This window comes from Condylura cristata, unplaced genomic scaffold, assembly GCF_000260355.1.
Source record: "Condylura cristata isolate star-nosed mole 26May11 unplaced genomic scaffold, ConCri1.0 scaffold00034, whole genome shotgun sequence".
NCBI classification, from domain to species: domain Eukaryota; kingdom Metazoa; phylum Chordata; class Mammalia; order Eulipotyphla; family Talpidae; genus Condylura; species Condylura cristata.
In genome coordinates, this window is record NW_004567135.1 from 10,057,726 (window position 1) to 10,082,518 (window position 24,793).

Sequence of the window (24,793 nt, forward strand, 5' to 3'; positions counted from 1 at the left end):
CTTCGTCGATCTGCCTGTTCTGCTCCCCACTCTGTCTCTGGTGAAGCCTCCCTCCGCCCCTGAGCCTCCAGCCTGTACCCCGGTTCTGTATGTACAAATAAATAAATCTTTAAAAAAAAAAAAAATTTAGGTCAACCTAACTAGATTAAAAACTTCATGAAGGCCAGATTTTTGTTCATGGTATCCCCTGTTGTATCTCCAAAGCCCAGGAAAGTTCCCAACAAACAAGATCCTTCATAATTGAAAAAGTAAGTCATTAAGTCATTAATTAATGAAGAAGGAAAGGGGTATATATTTACTGGTAAAGAGAGTGAGTTGTGGAGAAAAAAATAAACTCACAAACTATTATTTTCATAAAATTAACAATTATAAATCTTATTAAAATGCATATTTAAAGTGGTGTTTAGAAATAACCAGTCAAAAGGAGTAAGAGTTTAAAAAGAACGTGAGGGTGCTCATAGATAAGAGGTTTACAAAAGTGTGACCTTCCTTTTCATACATTTCTCCCTCTGGCTAAATTTCCAAACATACCCCAAAATGAAGCCTGTACCAATTAAATTCACAGTATTGTCTGACTTATCAGCAAATAGAGCAAGTTTTCTATTACTTCTTTATGCTACACAGTAACAGTCTACTGTGCTTTAGGTCACTGAAAATTCCTAACTTTGATAAATCAAAGGTAACCCTTAATACCTATTGTATATATTTTATATATTATATGAAAATCAGAAGACGGTCACTCTCAATATATAAATTTCTAAACAACATTGAATTGAATCTAAACAAACATCATAATCAACTGAGGATTTCTGCTGGAAATGCCAGACTCAGTAGATTCGTGTTCTACATTAGTAAAAAGGTAACAAAGGAAATACAAAAACTAAATTAAGAAGTAACACACAGCATGCGGCATGACAAATAGTGCTCCCTGTATGCCAAGAAGTGTATGTATATTTAGCTAACAGGAATAGCGTGAATGAAAGAGTAGACAATAAACAACTCTATCAGAATTCTATCTACATTGATTCTACATTACACTCCTCTCAAAGTATTTTAACCGGTATGCCAAAGAAAAGCCTTTTCATTATGAATCTACACAGAAATTGTTAATATGTTCACTTTAGAAGTGAAAATTTCAATTACATTCAGGCTTTCTAAGGCTAACCTAAATCACTCTATTTATGTAAGAACAGGGCCCTCCCTGGTGGCGAAATGGGTTAAGGCACAACACTATTAATGCTAGTCACAGCTGCTTCAACAAGAGTTCAATACCTGCCAGGGAGGTGACCCACATGGCGCAGCAGACTTCTCCTGTCTTGCCCACTGCTCCTTTCAGCAGTGTACTTCATCAATCTGCCTGTTCTGCTCCCCACTCCTTCTGATGAATCCACTTACCATCCCCGCACCTCCGGCCTATACCCACTTCTGTATGCATAAATAGTAAATAAATCTTTTTTTTTTTAAGATTTATTTATTTATTCATACAGAACTGGGGTACAGGCCAGAGATACAGAGGGTGAGAGGATTCACCAGGGACAAAGGGGGGAGCGGAACAGGCATATCGACCAAGTACACTGCTGAGGGGAGCAGTGGGCGGGTCAGGAGAGGTCTGCCACGCCATGTGGATCTCCTCCGGGGCAGGCAGGGATTGAACTCATGCGGAAGTAGCTTAAGCTTCTTAGTGCAGTGCTTTAACCTGCTGCGTCACCAAATAAATTAAAAAAAAAAAAAAAAAATAGCAAGTTCCAGGGTTTGTTGTTGTTTTCTTTCCCATAATTAACCAATAAAAATGTCCAGAACCAGCAAGGATTGATTTTCCAGAAATATCAATTTAGATTGGCCATAGTACCTACTTACTTAATAAAGGCAGATGTTGCTATGAAGCTATTTTGTGGTTATAATTAAAGTCCTTAATCCATTTAAATAAAGAAGATTATCTCAGATAATCCGCCTGGGCATAACTGAATCCTTTGGAAAAAACCTAAAAGCAAACCAAGGTTTATCCCGGGGAGAAACACTAGTGCATCTGGACCACAGTTTCACCACATGCCACAGGAGTTCTAACCTGCTGGTGGTCTCTTCCTAACAGGAAGAAATTTCCTTGAAATACCAAGAGATTTAAAGACCTGCTGAGCAGCCACCACAATCACACTGTTTCTGCCTCTCTGGGTGAATTCTGATACGTACTGCTTACTGTAAGAAGTGAGTCTAGAAGCAGTATTTCTTAGATTTAATTGACAAGTATTTCTTATTTGGTGTATGGGTGTATGGGTGAGCTTACACAATCCTCTTTGTTTTTTTAATTCTTGTGTTCAACACTAAACCATTTCTGAAAGGAACTACGATTGTTCTATGAGAAAAATATAAGCAATTCTGTTTTCTCAAGGCTACAAAAGATGGGTTCGAGAATTCTTTGTGATTTAACAGAAACCACTTAATGTGGAGATCTTTAATGACTACTAGGGAATCTGTAAAGAGTTTTAAGAATTTTCTATAGTTCAATGATTATATAGTCTGCTTTTAATTTCTTCCTGAGAAGGTTGTGAACATCCTTCAGCAATGAATTCTACATGCTGAACTAATGTATGGCACTATTGCTGCCTCAATGACTACTACTTTTAAGGGAGGTCCCCAGCATAAGAACAACCACATGAAAGGAGAAGTGGAAATTAAGCCCGAGACAGTATCAACAGCATCTTACAAGATAGAATCTTACCACACAGAACACACACTTTATCAACATATTTAGGAGGCATAATTCAGCTTGAAATATAACCGGCTGTTCTTTAATACTGATCAAGCAACATTCATTCCCACAAGCCCCAGCAGTAGCAAGAGCAGCAGTAGCGTTTCAGCCTAGTATAGAACCACAGCCTTACATAACACTCACTTTCCCAGGAAGTCCCAAACAAACCCCCCTGACGGTGCAGGGACAGAAATCTGGCGTGGGAGGCACAAACTGCGGGAGACTGGCTTTCTGAGAGACAGCATGGCCAAGAGGGAACACACACACACACACACACAGGGACCAAACTCCCAATGAATAGGACCACGATAAAACAAACCAGAAAAAAAGGTGAGGAAACTCAAATGATAAGTTACAGAAGACAGACACCCACACACAGGAAACAGTGGAATGGCAAACACAAGAAGCAAATGGTTAGTAAGAAACAGAGCAGCCACATACATGCCCCTCAACATAAAGGCATGATGTCATACTGTCTTTGAAACTTTATTAATATCTCTTTTACAATGCTGCTGAGTAATAAATCATGGGAGCAAAACAGTGAGCTTTAGAAACTTTCTTTCTGGTAGCAAAAAAAAAAACAAAACAACAACTAGGTGAAAGCCTAAAACAAAACAAAACAGTGGCCAGGAGACAAATCTATGCAGTGATTTTTCAACGTCGTGGAAAGTCATAATCTGTAGAAAGAGTAGATCACTTACAACTCTTTCTCAAAATGTAAGAAATACAATGGCTAATAAAATCTATTTGGTGTATGCTGGACCTCAAATATAGACTGAATCCTATTTCTTAACTCTCTCCCAAATCATCCTCATCACTCAAAAATCGGCCAAAATGAAGTATTTTGTTTTTCAATCAAATTGACTAGAAGAGTAAGCAGTAGTTTCAATGTAGGTTTTTAACAAAGTAAACAAACCTAAAACACAAAACTTTATCAACAAATTTCTTTTCTAAAACTTTGAAAATATATTTAATTGGAAGTCATTAATCCATAAAAAGCATGGTATTTTTATCCATGCAGTTGACAGCCATCAATTTCAGGCTGACACAAAAGCACAGAGAGACATTTATTCATATGAGTTGTATAGTGTATATTGTGGGTGTATTTTAAGAGGAAGATACAATGCAAATGTGGAAGAAGATATATAAAAATACACAAGATATAAACTTGAGAATCTGGTAATTTGCTAATTCTGATTTAAGGTATTTAAGGCAACCAGTCTATATTACTCATACTTTTAGTCAGTGAAAGAGAAAGTGAAATCCTTGAAGGTTTCACTTTATTATTTTAGTTTCTTGAAGATCAACATTCTATGGTTTTAGATGAGGAGAAAAAGAACCTCAAGGGAAAAAATATCAAACTATCAAATCACCCAAAATTTTAAACAGCAGAAATTTATAAAAGCACTTTATAAAAGCACTGTCACATTCTATAGTGACTTCACTCTGTCAGTCTCTTTGGCTTGTTCAGAAGAATGGATAGATTAATGAAGTTCTACTGAAAGAACTATTTCTATGCACTGTGTATTTATGTTAAGTAAATGGTGTTAAAGCACAGGCTAAGAAGGATATGTTTAATCTGTAATACAGAATACCCCAATAAGGAAAAAAAAAGAAAGACAAAATTTGAAAAGAGCTGTTTGACTGGATCTAGCTCATTTTGAAGACTATTTAAAGTCAGCGCTCCATGAAACTTGTCTTCTAAGTTACCCGTAAACATCCTTCACCTTGCTAAATTTGAAATATGTACTGGTATAATACCTGTTTTTCTATTATACAAACTGTGACAAGTCTAAAGATTTGTAGTTAAAGGAGCATCAACTCAATGAAAAGGCATAAGCCAATGAAGAAATATTAAGTTCTTGAAATTGAGGCTCATTCACCCCTTAGATAAGAAAAAAAAAAAAAAGCATGACATGAACTGTACTGACCAAACAAAACAAAACAATACTTTCCTAACCAATGAATACTTTCTCTTTCAACCAATGATCTTGAAATCTATACTTTCCCAACTTATTCTCATTCTTATGTTGCCTTTTGGAGATTGCAGCAATGAATGTGCCCCTAAATTTAAAAGCTGGTAATAAAATAACATCAAACATTCAAGAATCTAAATTCAGATTGGCAGCTACATTGAAAAAGGATGTCCCCCAAAGTACAGTTTTTCAAATTACACTTGAAGATCTCTAATACATTCAGTTTCCCCTTTCCTTACCTTTCCAACTCAGCAATCTTCTTATCTTTGTCATTCTTCTCATTTTCCACTTCCTTCAAGATTTCTAAGAGACGGTCAACTTCTGCCTGGGCCTTGCTAGAGTCATCTTTGTACCTGGCGATTTCACTCTCTAACTGCTGTATTCGATCATTCATCTCAGGACTGGCTCTGGCTTCTAACGTTGCTTCATGTGCCTACAAAGAAAGGGTTCAAATTCTATCAGATACATATACTGTGGCAGTGGGCAAATATGTCCTAGAGAGATATCTGCATTTCAATTTAAATGAAGTATTACCAAATACTTAACAGTTAGTCTCAATTTATAGGATTTGTCTCTGCTTAATTATCAGAGACAATATATTAGTAAATGGAGAAAGTTACTTTAGATTTGGAGTGGATTTGTTTTTTATAATAGCCCACCTCTGAATATTTATTACTAAGTGAAAATTCATCATAAGCTGCAAGGTGCTTCAGGCTCCAGGGAGATGTACTAATGAGTGATCAGACAACTAACGGTCTCTCCACAAAAATGTCAAAATGCATGAGCAGAAAAACTCAGTGCTGATCTTACTGTAGCCAGTACCAGTGCTGACAACTAGATCTCATATGATCCTCCTTTCGCTTCCCTTCCCTGTATATTGTCATATGGGTCACATGGCCTTAAGTATCTAGGATCATACAGGTACTACACATGATGTCATAAAACTGAAGTTAGGTCAAGAAAATGACTATAACCACTTAGGTATCTCCATAATGTAAAAACTGAGCATTTCACAAGATAACATGGGATAAAGACAGAAATCAACAATTACATTTAGAATTTTTTCTAAATATTTCTTAAGTTTATAAATGACAACTTGCATTTTTCACTGAACTTTGGAATACAAAGCCATTTTAGCAATTAAAAACTATTTCATATGTTCAGTTTTTCTCTTAAATATCTAAAAACTTCCATTAATGATCAATTTAATGAGAAAATAAAAGCTAAGGTATTTTTCATTCTTCAATAAAATAAAAACACGTATCTTAAAATGGTTTGAAGAAAATGTTAAAGTAAATATATATTCTTTAAAAATACGTTGAAAAGAAAGATCTGGTTCATAGTACCTTCAATGAAAAACAAGTGTTTCGACTTACTGAGCCAAATACTTTGTCAACGTGACAACTGTACTTTGAGAGATGAAATACTTTACTAACATCTTTAAATTCAGTTTTAATCACTTGTGAAAATTCACAGTACCTAACAGTGGCGTTTAAATGCAATTCCACTGGCAGACATGTAGTTTAACGTGTTAGCAAAAAGTCTAAACTGATATGGTTAAAAGTCACAAGGTAAAAGCAGGGGGGAAAGAAGCAGCCCCAAATGAACTAAGAATAAAACAAAAGCAAAAGCAAAAAACGTAACCTTTCCAAAATCTGAGGGAGAGTTTTGTTCTCACAAAAATGATTCTATTTTCTAATCACCCGGTAAATTTTAGAAAGGTGTCATTTTTTAGTAAGATCTAGAGTTCCTACCTGAGGAAACTGAGGGTAAGGCCAAATGTATCCATTTTTCTTAGTAGAGTTAAGAAAACTAAACAAAACTAACTCATGCAAAACACAGAAAAAAACATTAACTACAGGATCTATAGCATCGCTTGGTCAGGTCACTTACTGGCTTTGATGGAAGGCTTAACACTATTTCAGGATGCTAACAGGAGCGAAGAGTCAAGGAGAAAAGAAAGAAAAGTAGAAGGAAATGATTTAAGCACAGAATAAGTGAGAGAAAGAAAAGTAAAAGGTTAAAAAACTTCAGCAGAAAAGTTTAGAGGCAAAAAAAATAGATATTTCCAGAGAGAGAGAAAAAAAGTTAGGATTTTAGAACATTTTGATAACTGAAAGTTGAACTACAATGCTTTCATTAATAATTCTGAGGTTCTCATCTCATGCTGGAGTACAGAGTACCAAAACTCAGGTATAAGATCTATACTCTTCAGCTGTGATGAGTAAAAAACGACTTGAATTTATTACGAAGTCAAGACCACTCATTTCCTACTCATTTTCCAAAAACAAAAGAAGAAATTGTCTTGGAAAATTTCGATGGCAAAGATAGTTTTTAAAAAATTATCACAAACTAGAACACTCATCTTATGCCAGTTATGATTTTCAGCAAGAAAATGTGCCACATACTTCAAACACACAAATTAGCTGTAAACAAGTAACAGTGCTCATATAAAATAGACAAAGATAACAAAATTATAGGACTAATAAACTACTAAGAAACATTAAAACAGTAGCAAATCTAAAGCCACCTGACACTTTGCTTATTTTATTGAGATATAATTAATATATAACATTATATTGGTTTCATGTCTGCATCAAATGATTTGATATTATATATATTCTAAAATCATATCAGAATTTGTCTACTAATCACCAGTTACAATTTTTTTCTTTGCAGTAAGAACTTTAAAGATCTACTCCCTTAGAAATTTTCAAATATATGATAATACAGTGTTACAAACTATAATCACCATGATAGACTTCCATCACCAGGATTTAGTTAATTTATAACTAGACCTTAGTGCCTTTTGATTACCTTCACCAATTTCATCCATTCTATCCCATGCCCTCATGTGGTAAATCTCTGCTCTGAGTTCAGGCTTTGTGGGGTTTTTTTTCTTCACATTACAAATAAAACTGAGATCACACAATATTTGTCTTTCACCATCTGACTTATTTCACTGTCCTGCTTTTAAAATGAAAATTGTCAGGTAAATAATTCTCTAATCCGGTGAAATAAAATCTGAATTACGATATTTCACAATTGTTCAATCTTATGTTATTACTTAATTCCTATATCTAACATTAGAAAATATGCTCTCATTTATCATAGCAACACTTGTTTTAAGTCAAAGGGCTTTTCTTTTTTTTTTTTAAGATTATTTATGCTTACAGAAACTGGGATACAGGCCAGAGGTGTGGTGGGTGAGAGGATTCACCAGACACAGAATGAAGAGCAGAACAGACAGACTGACAATGTACACTGCTGAGGGGGGCCGTGGGCGGGTCAGGAGAGGTCTGCTGCACCATGTTGTTCAGCTCCCTGGTGGGGTTTGAACTCATGCTGCAGTGGCTTCAGAGAGCTTCAATAATGTGGTACTTTAACCCATTGTGACACCAGAGAGCGCCCCTCAAAGTTCTTTTCAATAATTCGACGATATGATATACCTAAGTTCATCTGACACATAGCAGAAAAACCTGTACACAACATGTACATTGCTTGAATTAACTTCTGTGGTCTCCTCTTAAATTCCTGCATTTAGGTAATTTATTGTTCTATGAATTTTTAATTTAAGAGGCAACCTTGGCTTACCACACTGTATACAATCTAGGGGATGGCTCACAGCTCTTCAGATGCATGTTTCCATATCACACCCATAATCCTCCAGTATAGTTACTGAGTCCCTAGACTCTTTGTTCCCCACTCTCCACTACTTGCCTCAACTCTGCAGTCATATTTCTAGCGTTTGTTTTGGTTTAGCTTTGTCTGATCCTTGTTGTATTCCACATATGAGTAAAATCATCTGGCTTTTTTCGTTCTCCTTTTGACTTATTTCATATAGCATAATTCCTTCTAGTTCTACCTCTGTTTTTGAGAATCTCTTTCTATAGTAATGAGTACTCTATTGTATGTAAACAGAGCTCATATCTTTCTCCACTAATCTGTCATCAGGCATGTAGGTTGTTACTCTAATGTGGCTACTGTCAGTAGTGCTGCAATGAACACAGGAGTGCCTATATCCCTTTGAATTAGTGTTTATTTATTCTCTGCATAAATACCAAGGAATGGGTTGCTGGATCATATATCTATTTTTAACATTTTAAAGATATTTCATACTACTTTCCACATGGGCATCATTGCCATGAACATTCCCACCAAAGGTGTACCACCTGCGCCTTTTCTCAGCACTGTCACCAATACTTACCTCTGGGTTTTTTGAACTAGGTCATTCTCATGGGTGTGAGGTGGTATCTCATTGAGGTTTTGATTTGTACTTCCTTGATGCTAAGTGATGTTAAGCATTTTTTCATGTGCTTTTCTGGTCATTTGTATGTCTTCTCTGAAGAAGTCTCTATTCAGGTCTTTTGCCCTTTTTCTGACTGACCTCCTTGGTTGTTTTTTGTTTTTGCTTTTGTTTTAACCTGTTGTTAAGTAAGGTGTGTGATTTCTTTAAATATGTTAAATATTAATCCTTTTTTCAGATGTCTGATGTGCTAATCTCTTCTCCCAATCAGTAGGTCCCCTTGTTGTTTTTTGGATTTCTTTTGCTATCCAAGCACTAGTATTTGCTCTAGTCCTATTTATTTGTTTGTGTTTACTTTGCAAATAAAGCTGGGTCTCCAAAGACATCTATGCAGTTAACATTTACAGTATATTGACTATGTTTTCTTCTAAGTACTTTGTGGTTTCAGAATAAAAGGTAAGAATTTAAAGAAAATAATAGCAACAATGTATAGGGTGATAAATCATATGGATAAATAAAAAACAGTAATCAAAGAAGAGGAAAAGAAATTAAGAATACTCTATTTCAAATGTGTATTATACATAAAGTGGGCAAGTGCTATTTTTAGTTAACTCAGAGTAAAAATGCATATTGCAGGACCTCCCAGATGGTGGGGAGAGGGGTGGTGTCAAGTTTCAGCACTATGAAGCTATCAGCAGCCACTGCAGCTTGAGTTCCAATCCCAGACAAGGAGCTGACCCAAATGGCATAGCAGATCTCTCCTGCCTCACCCACTGCTCCCCTCAGCAGTGTGTTTCAATTAACCTGTTCTTCTCCCCAGGAATCCTCTCATTCCAACCCACCCCTGCACTCTGGCCTATATCCCAGTTCTTGTAAGCACAAATAAATAAAATAAATCTTTGAAAATACGTATATTGCATTTCATGGTTTTCTGGATATGACACCAAAAACATAGCAATTAAAAAAAATAAAATAGGTAGGACTACATCAAACTAAAAATTTTATACAGCAACACAGCAAAGAAAGTCATAAGCAGAAAAAGGCAACCTAGAAAATGGGGGGGAGAGGGAATTTTTTTTTTTTAAAGTTTATTTTTACATCATTTTGCACATTTTTTTTTCATCTCAATTGTAATCCCCACGGGTTTCCCATCACCAAATCACCCCTGTGCCACCACCATAGTCCCGTGCATTTCCCTCCCTTCCCCCACCCCCCCGTTTTTGGTCCCATTCCCCAGGGAGAGGGAATTTTTTAAAACTACAGTGAATCAAACATTAATAGATCTAAGATACAAAAAGAATTACACAACAGAAAACAAAGAATCCCATTAAAAAATGGGCAACGAACATGAACAGGTATTTTCCTAAAAAAAAGACAGATTTATAACCAACAGGTCTATGAAAAGACGCTCAATATCACTAAAACTACAATGAGAGAACACCTCACACATGTTAAGGAGACTATTATGAAAAAAACAGACAAGTGGCAATTGCTAACAGAATGTGTATTTCATTACTAGGAGTGCAAACTGATACAGTCACTGTAGAGAAGAGTATATAAAGGTTCCTCAAAAAATTTAAATAGCAATTACTGTATGATCCAGAAATCCCATTCATGGATACAGAGCCAAAGGAAACTGAATCAGTATCTCAAAGAGATATCTGCACTCTCATGTTCACTGCAGCAATGCACACAATAGTTAAGGTATGGAAACAACCTAAATGTCTATGGATAGATGAATGGATAAAAAAATGTGGGGTGTATGTGGTATTCAACAGAAGGGGGTGTCAGGGAGGAAATCCCACCATTGTGATAACATGGATAAACCTGGAGAACATGATGCTAAGTGAAATATGCCAGACACAGAGAAACAAGTACTGCAGTCTCACTTATATGTGGAGTCTGAAAATAGCTGAACTCATAGAAACAGAGTTTAATGGTGGTTTCCAGGGTTACCGGGGAGGTGGGAGAAATGAGATGCTGGTAAAAGGATATGGTTACAAGGTAAGTCCTAGGGACCTATATACAGGATAGCTACAGTAGTCTATAACAGTATATTGTATGCTTGAAATTTGTTCAGAATTTAAGTACTAGAAAGTGTTCTCACCACACCAAAAAAAAAAAAAGTAACCATGGGAGGTAATGGGTGGTTTAATTAGCTTGACTTTGGTCAACTTTTCATAATGTGTACACACACCAAATTACAATGGTCTACACTTTAAACATATATAATTCTTATTTGATAATATATCTCAGTACAACTAAGGGGGAAGTTAAAATGTATACTTCAATTCTAGAGAAACCATTTAAAAATTTTAAGAAATATAACTGTTGTGTTAAAAGAGAAGGGATAATGTAATGACACAAAATGCTCAACTGAAATGGAAAAGGAAATATGGGGAGGAGGAAACAAATTAAACAAAAAAATTAGATCAATAATCTCACTCTTGCAGTAGGTTACTGTGGAAGCAGTACAATAAAATAAATCAGTAAAGAATTAAAATGAACATGAATAATCGCCAAGAATCAAACATTGGAAAACATGAAAAGAAGGATGGAGATGGGTAGAAAAACCAGTAATAAATCAAAGTAGGAAAATGCCATCAACTTCCTCTATCCAAAGATAACTTTATATTTTTTATGATGAACCTAAATATAAAGCTTAAAACTTAAGAGACCTTAAAAATAACCAGCTATAGAAGTATCATAAAAGGAGACTAAAAATCTCTAATTTTTCCATGTAATCAAAAGTAACTTCAAGATATGGATTTTCTCCCTTTCCTGATTTTAACTTAGGTATACCCTAAATGAAAATTCAGTATGTGGATATCATGTGGTATATATTACAATGCATGGAAAGAAAACAAAACTTGAAGTTCTCAGTTCCAATTCTGACACAATTAATATTTTGTTGATATTACAAAAATCCTGTGAAAACTATAAACTGCTATATAACTATCAGAGAGGATTAACCAAAGAATAGAGAGCAAATATCAAGACCATATCCTAATATTCACCAGTATAGCGAATTGTCACTATTAAAGCTATCTCCTAGGAAATCCAATACTAACAAAGGAAGAATAGTAGAGAATAAAGGTATTTTTACATTGTGGTCTTATTCTTCACCAATAAGGGAGATATATATTTTAATCTTTCTTTGGTCTCTCAATTTTCTAAGAGTTTGGGGGTTCTCAGAAGGAAAAACTAAATAGTCTAAGAATTCTAAGAGAATTAAGGTATAAATGGTATTTTGAAGGGTAGGGAATTATTACTTCACTAGGGTAAATTATTCCATATAAACAAAACAAAAATTTCTACTATGTTTTTATTTAAAAGAAAATAGAAATGTTTTTCTTCCACCTTTTTCAACTGTGATTCCATTTTCAGACACTCCTCCTTCTTCTGCTCCAAAGCTATCTCTAGTGTCTTAAGCCGTGAGTCCTTTTTCAGTCCCGAAGAAGCCAAGGAAGAAGCATGCTCTTTCAGATCCAAGAGTGAAGCCTAAAAGAGCCAATGGACATCTAGAATTAAATACTAACTATAAATAAAATGGAAATCTAAATTTTGGGATTTACTATATTACAGCTTTTTACCATTCTACAACTGATAAATTCCTGTCTCAAGAATACTGATATACAACCCCCCTCCCAAAAAAGTCATTACCTAAAATATGGTTACATTCCCAAGAAATACCAAAAATGAATAGTGATTTAAAGAGTTCTATTAATGTACATCCATTCCCACAAAGTAAGTGGAAGTAGAAAAACGGTGTCAATGTAATCAGTTAACTGAAATAGTTGACTTAAAGTTAAAATACTTTTTCCTTTTAGAAGGAAACTTCCAATAGGAAATAGATTTCTATAAAATTTCCTAAACATATTAGAGAGAAAATTCAGAGAATGGCCCTACAGCTCATGCATCACAAACTGATCCTAAAGTATTAGTCATTTTTGTTGTTTAGGTCACAATACCAGAATTTACTCAAAAGCCAGTACTAACTGTGATGCTCCTCACTCAGTCGACAATCATTTAAGATGTTCCCAACAACACTAAGATGAACTCTAAGAGCTGTTATAAGTAAAGTTTTTCATCTATCACATTCCTTACCATTAGCACAATATTTCTCCAGATATCATAACTCAGTTATTTTAATATCTATAAAAATATCACTAACAAGTAAGACCAACTCATCACTGAAAAAGTAGACTTAGGAAGTGAACGATCCAATCTTACTATGTTTCCGAATGCGCCCTGACTATCCCTTGGAATATTCATAAAAGGCCTGCTGCAAGAGCAGTAAGAAAGTCTTCCACCAAATACCTTATATACATTATATAAATACCAACAACATAAACACACTGTACCAAATGAGCAAACCAAAAAACTCCATTTTATGATCTTAACCTCTTTTTCTGAAAGATCGCCCTGTAATAGGCTGACTTTCTCTCTCAAGTCTTTAAGATCTTTTTTGTAGTTATCAATTTCCTCTTGCTTCTCTCGCTCGTCTCTGTCCCGCTGCTCCTTTAAACGTTCAATTGTCCGCTCCTGATAAGAGAACACATCAATACATGAGAAAATTCCTTCCATGCTTACATCATATAACTGTAATTAAGCTGTTAGCTGATAAAATTTCACACTTCCATCTACCATTCAAAAGACAGCGATAAGTCGTTAATATGTTTAAAAGTATTTCATATATTCTACCTGCCTTGGTATAACAAAGACCTAGCTTTGTTCTTCTGATTCCTCTGGGTTTCATTTCCAATATTCTAAATTAGCATTAGATGTCCCTAAAGTTTTCATTTGAAATAATAACATTTATCTAATTCCCAAATAACTAAACTTAGAGAGCATCCCAGGTTAATAATAAAAAATATTTCCTCTTTATATATAATTCACATGTTGTCTATAAAGGTAATGGAAACATTGAAAAATTCACACACCAAAAAAACGCCAAGGAAGTTGGGGAAATTCCGTTATATTGAACTTAAAGCATAATGAAGGGTAAAGAAAACAGAGACCACTAAAACGCTATTCTGTCAACAGATAGTCAGGAAACTTGAAAGTCAAAGCAATTTAAGTTTATTTTTGGATATAGTTAATGAATATATTCAGGTCTGATACCTGTGCAGGTAACTTGAAGCATTCTGAGTCTAAGAGGTTTAAGAGACACTGTCCCTACTCCTTTAAAAAAAAAAAAAATCTAATTACAATGTCCCACCCAAGATTCTTTAAACCTCCATTCAAAACATTAACAATATGTATACTGCTTCTTTTTAATCAATCATTCCTTAAAAACTAGGTTCATTCATAAATGCAAAATAAAGCAAGGCCAAGAACAGAAACATGCTCGGTACACTGAATTAATAACTAAAATTTGTGAATATTTTAGGTACCAACATAGTAAAGGATGAATTATCTACTGCCCCCTGATGGTCATGCCTGATGTTCCCACATCTACAAATTCCAGCTGACCATGTAATGAGAACTTTACTGTTTCTTCAAAGGATAATAAATGGGGAACACATGACAGATCTTCTAGAAATTCACTCACTGGAATCCATCCTGCCTAGAAACAGATGCTTAAGTTGGCAACAACAAAACAAATTTTCTTCCCTTTTATACTATGCAGCAAGCAGTAGTACATAGAGGTCTTTTCCCTTTTGTCCAAACGAATTTCTTCTGTCTCCCATATCCAAATCTCATCATAGAGAAAACTGAGATCAAGGTGTCTGTGAAGATCAGACCAGTCACTCACTTTCTCTGCAAGGGCCTCTTCCAAAGTTGTCAAGGCAGTGTCGGTGTTGGTGGTGTCAGCCTGCAAGGATTTGACTCGTTCTTTCAAGCTGCTCATTTGTTTTTCTTTATCTCTAAGTTGCTCTTGAAGATTTTCAATCTAAGTGTGTATATACATGCGGGAGGGGGGGAAATTAAGAGAAACAGTCACAATAAACATCATTTTAGGTGAGGAAACAAGAAAGTCTGGATTATCTCTTTGTGTTCTGTAGAAATAATTTAATCCTAAGGGTTTCAGAACTATGCAAAGCTTTAGACCCAGAACTTATAGCCAGAACAGAAAAAGTGCAACATGGGTATGAGCACAATAAGGAAAGTAACTAGGAAGAAGAAAAGCCAGTAGATACAGATGGGGATGGAGAGCCACGAGAGACTGGATTACTTCCAGAAGATGTTATAAATGTCAAGGAGAAACAAGGATGGACAAAGAATGGAATAGCTACACAGTAAGAAAGACAAAACCAGCTGTATGAAGGAAAAAATTGCTCTTAAGTACTAATGTTAAGTTAGAGTATTATACTTTAGTGAACAGCATTTTCAATGACATTTCTTATTATTGTTATTCATTCCTTTATACACATTATATGCATTCATTTACTCAAAAAGTATCCACTGAATTCTCTATTATATGCCAGGCATTAGTGATACAAAGAAAAATGAACAGACTCATTTTTATTATGCTACTAGTAAGAGAATTATCATTATGTAGCTGAGTCCAAACCATGGATAAGCCTGAGTGCCATTCTAAAAAATACAGACTTTATTCTAGACAGATGAGAACCATTAGCAATTTTTTTGGTAGTTTTTTTTTTAATAAAGATTTTTATTTATTTGTGCATACAGAAGTGGGGTACAGGCCAGAGGCTCAGGGGCAACTTTTAGTTAAGTGACTTTTTTTTAAAGATTTTTATTTATTTGTGCATACAGAAGTGGGGTACAGGCCAGAGGCTCAGGGACGGCGAGAGGCTTCACCAGAGACAGAGTGGGGGGCAGAATAGGCAGAGCAATGAAGTACACTGCTGAAGGGAGCAGCGGGCAGGTCAGGAGAGGTCTGCCCCACCATGTGGGTCACCTCTGGGGCAGGCGGGAATTGAACTCATGCGGAAGGGGCTTTAGCTTCTCAGTGCTGTGCTTTAACCTGCTGCGCCACTAGGGAGGGCCCTTTGGTAGTCTTTTTTTTTTTTTTTTTTAATTTATTTTTACATCATTCTTCATCTTGTGCCATTTCCCATCTTGGGTGTAATTCCCGTGGACATCCCACCACCAATTCACCCATGTGCCATCACTATAGTCCAGTGCACCCCACTTCCCCCCTCCCATTTCCCATTCCACCCCTGTAAAATGTCTCTGATATATAGCTCTTTTTTCTTTATTATAATTGCTTTTTATTCCTCGCCCCCCCCCCGGCCCCTTACACTCCTGCTATTAGTGAAACCATTAGTAATTTTTAAGCAGAGAAATAGTCTGGTCTCTCTATAGTTTAGACAGAATTCTAACGACTATGGAGAAGAGATTTAAGGGATCTTGAACCAAAGGAAAACAACTGAAGATTGTGTCAAATCAGTTGATAAATTCTGAAAATTAAACAAGCTAAGAGAGATGGAAAAGAGGGGACTGGTTTTGTGTCAAGATAGCAAGTTATCATTAAGGATATTCAAAAGTATGCCTAATGGAAAGTATTATGCAAAATGTGAGGTACAATTTCAGAAAGATATTTTTTTAAACATTTATTTACTTATGCATACAGAACTGAGTGTACAGGCCAGAGGTGCAGGGGCAGTGAGAGGCCTCACAGAGACAGAGTGGGGAGCAGAACAGGCTGACTGACCAAGTACACTGCTGAAGGGAGCAATGGGCGAGACAGGAGAGGTCTGCCAGGCCATATGGATCACCTCCAGAGCCAGGGATCAAACTCGCACTGAAGCAGCTGTGGCTAGCTTGCAATGCTGCATCCTAACCCACTGCACCATCAGAGAGGGCCTCAGGAAGACATTTTTAAGAAGCTAAAAGGAATTATCTAATACTATTATCTAACACTCACAAATTTCAATCATTCATTAAATACGCATTCAAGTTCCTGCAATGCCACACACTTTCTAGTTGTTGATGCAGAAGGATTAAGACAGACAAAAATCCTATCCTCAAAGAGCTTACATTCGTATGTGTTAGGCAACGAATGAAATATGTAAGCTGACAGCAATTTCTACGGAGAAAAACAAAGAATGAAATTGTAGTCTTCTCATTAATATTAGAAGCAGCTTAGTTATTTTGCATGGCTCTTAAGAAAGCAATACATGTTATATTTCTTTTTAGAAGACTTTCTTGTTCTTACTCCCATGAGAATATGTATTTTACTGCACATATACACACTACAGGTAAGTAAACACATTTCTCTCCATTCTTTCATTTATATATTTATCACATAGCTCTTCATCTTTCCATTTATCTATATAACACTAACCCCTAACCGTATTATTTTATACATTGTGCATTTTTCCACAAGTAGATAGGACTCTGCTCCTAGGCCCCAGTTTTGTGTTTTCATATTTGGCACACATCAACTCTATAATAAATATTGTTAATCAGTAAATGAAAACTTATGCCTGGACTTATATATAATGTCTTTAGGCATACACCATAAACTCCTGCCCAGAAAGGAACTACAAAAAGAACCAACCTTCAAATAATTTCCTGCACTGATCAAATTATAGCACTAATCAAGTTATAGTGAAAGATACTGCTTCTTTCAAAGGGGAAGGGGAGGAAAGTACCTTTCCTTGAGTCAATGCAAACTGCATAAGCAGAACAATGAACTAGGGTCTCCCTGGTAACACAGAAGTTAAGTTTCAGCTCTATACTATCAGCAGCCACTGCAGCATGAGTTCAATCCTGGGCCAGGGAGCTGACCCACATGGCGCAACAGACTTCTCCCGTCTCCTGCTACTCCCCTCAGCAGTGTGCTTCAGTAGATCTGCCTGTTCTGCTCCCCACTCTGTCTCTGGTGAATCCACTCACCCCCTCTGGCCTGCAACCTAGTTCTTGTGTGCATAAATAAATAAAGGTGTAGAATGAAGCTAGTTACCTACAAGAAGGAAGGAGCAATTGCTCATGAAATAGCCAAAAGGCTTTTCTTCTTTTATTTAACATTTAATGGTATTAATATTAAACCTGATTTCTTAATTTGATTATATTAACACTGAATGCTATTTTAATGAAATGATTGTTGCAGAAAATTATATGTCTTATAATCCCATGGACTTTTTTTCTATTTTATAGTACCCTATCTGATACAGAAAGAAATCATTAGTATTAGTATGTTTTAAATTTCTGCACGAGTAAAATTTTGTAGGACTGAAGGAATTGGAATTTGTTCTCTGTGTCCTTGATGATAAATTAAAAAGGGAAAGATCAACTGGGGTTTAACATCTTAGAGAAGCACTAACAAGGAAGGATTCAAGAAGTAAGTATTTTTTAATTAACTGCTCAGAGAAAGGAGACATTTTCCTTAAAATGACCTCTCTAGCCCTAATATTGTTCTTTTATTGGAGTTAGAAGATAATTAATATAGAGAGCTTTTTCCATATACAAAAAAAAAAAAGATTAAACCAGAGAAAAACCCATAATGCCAAATGTAGCTACATGTGAATTCATCAAATCTACGCCAATTCCACACTGCCACAAATTTCTTACATCTTTTGTTTTGTGTTTTATCAGGATTGCCAGTTGTCAGAAACTACCCTGTTCCAACTCGGGTGATTTATTCCTAGTCAAGTGGAACTGATTATTCTGCCTTTGAGGCCCTCACCCCTGAGTAAAACCAGAGACTTCCTAAAGGAAATAAAGCTTAAAGGACAGGAATACCAAAAACACTTCTGCAATCACCTGGATACTTTAAACATCATTTAGAGGAAATGAATTTTTTTTCATGATGCCTCCATAGTTGTTCTATGTAGCCATCAACATCAAATTTATTAAGTGAAGTGATCTTTACACCTTGGTTAATAACATCTTTCTGTAACAGTGGCAGAAATACAGTCTGGATGAACTAATTACTATCAGTCAACAAAGAGGGATCTACAGTAATTAATTTAGGAAAAATCACTAACCTTCTAATTCCTAGTCAATTTTTTTTTGTCTCCACCATACACTCAGGTGAATTGTATGATCAAAGCACAAACATAATTAAACAAAATGAAGTTTTCCCTTCACTATATTGACTTTGAAATTCTCAATTTTTAAATCATGTTATGAGTGGTTAGAAGACATGAGTAGCCAAGACTGAGAAACTCCAAGCAAAGTTTTAAATTTAGATTGTTAAGTGCTTTCCTATTTGTATACTCAATTAGTGCTTATTGATCTTTAATAAGCTCAGCAAAGATCTGATTGGCAAACAAACATTTCTTTGGCTTAGTTACCGTCTCAATTGCTTTGGTCTCTCATTGTGTAAGTCACTGAGTAGATGTGTAGTGAATACATAAGTAACAATATCATAACAGACAAGTTACTTGATCTTTCTGTTAACACTAACATTACTTTCAATGCTATATTTCAATGAAATATTTCAGTGAAATATTTTAAAAAATAAATTATTCATTAGAGTATCAACACATTTTATCTTAAACTGTTTAAACTAAACTATACAAGAAATGTAAGTGAAATACAATCAGAGTTGTATTAATTGATAGGAGAGGAAGAAAGTTGTTTGACAAACTATCCCATATGATAGATAATAGAATGACCTCTTGCATTAAAATAACTGAATGAGGCACACCCTGGTGGAGCAGTGGATTAAAAGTGCAGCACTGCAAGTTAGCTGCAGCTGCTTCAGTGCAAGTTTGATCCCCAGAGGTAACTCACATGGTGCAGCAGACCTCTCCTGACCCGCCTGCTGTTCCCCTCAGCAGTGTCAATCTGCCTGTTCTGCTCCCCACTCTGTCTCTGGTGAATCATCTCACCACTCCTGTGCACCTCTGGCCTGTACCCCAGTTCTGTATGCATAAATAAATCTTCAATAAATAAATAACTGAATGATATGAAGCTAAAGCTGGTGAGACCAAACGTCATGGCCAGTTAAGATCTGTCTGGATCAACTAGATCTTTTTTACCTGGCAGGTACAAGTAAAATTGTGACAGACCTTCCTATGCTGAAATAAATCCCAAATCAAAGATGATCCATTATATCCACAATGACAATCCTGAGGCAGTGGCAATGCTGAAGTAGCACTCAGGACCTCAGTGCACATTGTCCATGTGAATGGAATTCCTTGATGCTGAACAATAACAATGGTTAGCTGCACAGAACAGTCTTAGATCTCACAGTTCAACGTTTTAGAGGTGGAAACCCCAGTATTTTAAATAATTAATTAAAGCGGACACAGTACTAGTGATATAAAAATAAAAAAGCAACTTTTTTTTAATAGAGGAACTATCCCTGGTATCATTCCTTTTTTTAAAGATTTATTTATTCATACAGAACTGGGGTACAGGCCAGAGGAGCAGGGGCAGTGAGAGAATTCACCAGAGACAGAGTGGAGTGCAGTCAGATTGATGAAGTATACTGCTGAGGGGAACAGTGGGTGAGACAGGAGAGGTCTGCCACGCCATGTGGGTCACCTCCCTGGCTGGGGATTGAACTCATGCTGAAGCATCTGCAACCAGCCTTGTAGTGTGGTGCTTTAACCCACTGCACCAACACAGAGGGCCTTCAGCATTATTAACAACAAAGCTGTGTAAACTTAAATACAAACCAATATGAAACTAGCTAAATTTAAAATGATCTACCCACTGGATGGAATAGTATACAACTACTGTAATAGTCTTGAAGATAAGGACATGAAAAGGCCTTTATTATAGACTATTACATGAAAAAGAAAAGTTATCAAAAGTATAATATTACCCCAACTTAAAGTAAGGAAAAATTATTTTTACTTAGATTTTTCCACATAACTCTCCCATACATTTCATGAGTTTAGAATAGTCATACAATATTTCAATGATAATGACAAAATCAGTAATTTTTTAAATGTTATCAAAGAATTCTTAGGATTCATGATAAGGAATATAATCAGGATTGTGAAAAGAATTCTCATCTTATATGCACTTACTAAAATCGGAAGTCTTTAGGGTCTTCCGTGAGGCAGCTAAACAACTCTACAACCCACACCTTTCATAGCATCACACTGTGAGACTAAACATATCAAGTTGTCAGATACAGTGTGGATTTCTGAAATGCCAAAGAATAACCAGAAGACAATTAAATGAAATCAAAGAAACCAAAACATTCAAATTCTACTTGAAATAAAAGGTCTGAACAGAATGGTAATAGGATGGCTCACATATTTTAAGTATAAATTCAAATTCACCTCACTAAATTTTTATTTTAATCAGTTCTACTTTATGGCTGAAAGCTAACCAATATTCATCCCTACTGTGACAAGGTTAGAATCCCAGCAAGCAGACCCTGAGACAGATTTTACTGTGCTTTAAGTTTATTACTGTTCTTAGCTCAGCCAATGGAAAGAAAGAGGGGCAGGAGAGAAGCAAGATTGTGGCAGAGGGAGAAATTCAGCACAAAGTTCCAAAGATTCAGACAACCCTATGAGGGACTCTGAATCTAAAACAGCTTTTCAGAGTTGACCCAAATAAGGGCAAAGGGGATTCAAACCCTGTACCTTACAAATATCAATTACCAGATCCAAGTGGGGGGGAGTATGCCATTGGACAAAGCAGGCGTCTTTGGCCAGGACCATCTCCACAGAGACTAATACAAACGAAACAGCACCTTCTGTATGTAAGGTACATGTCCTTCAATCCTCAAGAGAGATCTGGGTCACTCATAACACAGCATCCATCATGTTCAGCTGGTATACTCTTTCTAGATAAATTATAGTCAAAATGAAATTATAGTTGCTCTCAATTTATGCTATGCTTGTACCACATTCATAATTATACAGCTCTGTTAAATACAGAGAACCTCATAAGCCAACTTAGTTGTTCATAGATGGTGAGCATTTTTTTTAAAGATTTATTTATGTATTTATTTATACATACAGAATTGAGGTGCAGGACAGAGGAGCAGGGGTAGTGAGAGGATTCACCAGAAACAAAGTGCAGAGCATAACAGGCAGAACTGACGAAGAACACTGCTGAGGGGAGCAGCAGGCAGGTCAGGAGAGGTCTGCTGTGCCAAGTGGATCACCTCTGGGGCTGGGGATCGAACTCGGCACTGAAGTGGTTGCAGGTCACTTGCAGTGCTGCGCTTTAACCCATAGCACCACCAAGGAGGGTGACCCGATGGTGACCATTTTTAACCAGAAGTTCATGGATGGCCTTTGAAATATGTTTGACATCCCAGTTCACGTAAGTCAGCCATGTGTACTTTTACATGGAGAGCCCATGTAAATAAAATAACAGCTTTTATCAAATTTTCAAAAGTATAGGAGAAGTTAAAAATTATCAGCCACTGGCATTCTTTTCATATACCAAGGATGTTGTTTAAGATGAACAGCCACTACACTTAAAACTGCTTGTGTGGCTACTGTACAAAATAACTGTGCTTATCAAATTTGATATGCATGGAACAAATAAGAGTTTGCATTAGGTGGGATGTAAGGAAAGATCCAAACACCTGTTCCTTACCTGTATAAAATGCAAGTCCCAAATCTTATCAAATTTAGCAAATTTTCTTTAGTAAATTTGGAGGACTTGTCTAATCTTCTAGAGGCGGAAAAATGTGTTCAGAGGCAAAAAATAAGGTGACCCGGGCAATTACAGGAAGATAAAACAGATAAAGAATAAAATAGATGTTTGATACTTGGAACTATTTTCTGGTTAGGGTGTATATATTGGTATGGCAAAAAGAAGGGAGAACACAAAAGCTACTTCATCAAAGCTTGATTTAATAACTTCTTCAGGTGGCTAATTATTTCAACTTCTCAACTAAAGTTGACAGATACCTGGGCATCTATCCAAACAGGTGAGAATGCAGAGCAAGTTAATTCACGCCAAAATCATAAGCAGTTTATAAGCAGAAGAATATATTGACTGTGCTTCAAACCTGGGATTGAGGTGGTGTGTTTTTTTTTTTTAAATCCTTTGTCCCTTTGTAGATAATTATCTATTGTTTATTCCTCTGACAAGTTCCTGCTACAGGATCTCTTACGAGAGCTCTAAGAACCATCTTTGTTGCAACAGGGATGCTGTTTCTTCCATATTTTAAAGTGGAAAAATTTCCAGTTTTCAAGTTACTTTTATTTGTTTACTTGCTTTTCTTGGTACAGCAAGCTGGCCTGTTATTCTTCTTCACACGTAGCTGGTTTTTCACTGACCTATTCTCCTTCCACATTCTGCCTGCACAGGGCACCCTCACAGCAGCGACATGCCTTTGTTTACATCTCTCACACCAATCAGACACCGGATCAGAGCTATGATGCACAAACCCTTTCCTGCAAGAAACTCACTATCTGTGAAAGAATTCGTAATAAACCAGCCCATCCCAGAGTGGTTAGGGGTTGAGAAAGATGAGTGTGGAAAGTAGCAGCTTGTTGGTTATCACTTTTCTGGAAATTAAAGAATCGTTTGACCTTTGCTCAAATGTTCACATGTGTTTACCAGTCCTCTCTTGGTATGTTCCCACTGGTCCATTGCTCTCCCAGCTCCTCTTGATTTCTGAAGCAATGTGGTCTGTCTGTGTCAACATGATGAGAAAACACAGTATTCTGGGCAGCCTGGCTTCAGGTTATCTGAGCTCTGAAGAAGCAGTGCTCTTTGAGACCATAGGTGATTCATGAGTTCATTCTCTACAACACATGTACCATAGTTCATGTTTCCTTAGTCCCTGAATGTGCGGTCAAAGGTGTGCTTCTTACCTCCTAATGGGAGGGACCCCCAAAAGCCAAAACAATCTTGAAAAGTAATAAAGCGGATCCACTGTTCCAACTACCAAAACCAACTACAAAGCTACAGTAACCATGAGAGTGGAGTTGAATAAACATACAAATCAGTGGAATAAAATTTAAAGTTCAAAAATGACCATGTGTCTCTAGTTAACTGACTTTCCACAAGGATTCCAAGATGATTCAATGGAGAAAGGACAGTCTTTTCAACAAATGGTGCTAGAACACAAGCAAAACAATTATCCACAAGCAAAACAATTAAACTGAATCTCTATCTTGCACCACACACAAAAATTAACAAGAGAGTGATCAAGACATACATGTAAAAATGAAAACTACAAAACACCTGGAAGAAATCTTCATGACCTTCAATTAGGCAATGGCTTTTCAAATGTATACAAAAGTATAAGGCACCAAAAAAATAAACTGCATACCATCAACCTTTTACAATTTTGTGTATCAAAAATGTTCTTAAGAAAATGAAGCAATAATCCACAGAATGGGAGGCATTTGCAGATCATCTATGTAATATAGTTCAAGGCTCCAGAATACAGATTTTCTAGAATAAAACAATTAAAAGACAAATACATTTTTTTAAATGAGCAAGGAATCCGGACATTTTTCCAAAGAAGATACACAAATGATCGTGAAGACACACAAAAAAAGTTGAGTATCTTTACACATTATGGAAATACAGAAGATACCACTGTACATCCATTAGGAATGCTATTTTCAAAGAAAAAAAGTGTTGTAGTAATGTAAAATCATACAGCTTTAGAAACAATTTGATAGTTACTCAAAAGTCCTGAACATGGTGCCCTCCCTGGTGGTGCAGCAGATTAAAGCACAGCACTAAGAAGCTAAAGCCACTTCAGCATGAGTTCGATCTCTGCCCACCTTGGAAGTGACCCACATGGCGCAGCAGACCCCTCCTGACCCGCCCAGTGCTCCCCTCAGCAGTGTACTTGTCTGTCTGCCTATTCTGCTCCCCATTCTGTCTCTGGTGAAGCCTCTCACCATCCCTGCACTTCTGGCCTGTACCCCAGTTCTGTATGCATAAATAAATAAATCTTTAAAAAAAATATGCTGAACATGAAGTTAACATATGACCCATAAATGTTTCCAAAATAAAAAC

At 36.2% G+C, this 24,793-nt stretch overlaps 1 protein-coding gene across 15 annotated transcripts in view; it reads right to left on the reverse strand.

Moving 5' to 3' along the window:
* The window catches only part of ERC1 (ELKS/RAB6-interacting/CAST family member 1), a 302,503-nt gene that overhangs the window by 176,488 nt on the left and 101,222 nt on the right, over nucleotides 1-24,793 (reverse strand). For 10 of the 15 annotated variants that reach the window (XM_012732452.1, XM_012732450.1, XM_004692830.2 and 7 more), the window contains 4 exons: nucleotides 14,727-14,864; nucleotides 13,373-13,513; nucleotides 12,329-12,469; nucleotides 4,962-5,155 (listed from right to left, as the gene is read on the reverse strand). In XM_012732452.1, the coding sequence (XP_012587906.1) occupies nucleotides 4,962-5,155; nucleotides 12,329-12,469; nucleotides 13,373-13,513; nucleotides 14,727-14,864 (614 nt within the window). Of the gene's footprint in view, nucleotides 1-2,890; nucleotides 2,978-4,961; nucleotides 5,156-12,328; nucleotides 12,470-13,372; nucleotides 13,514-14,726; nucleotides 14,865-24,793 lie in introns of all 15 variants that reach the window. The other 5 variants (XM_012732447.1, XM_012732449.1, XM_012732446.1 and 2 more) reach the window with 1 other exon arrangement.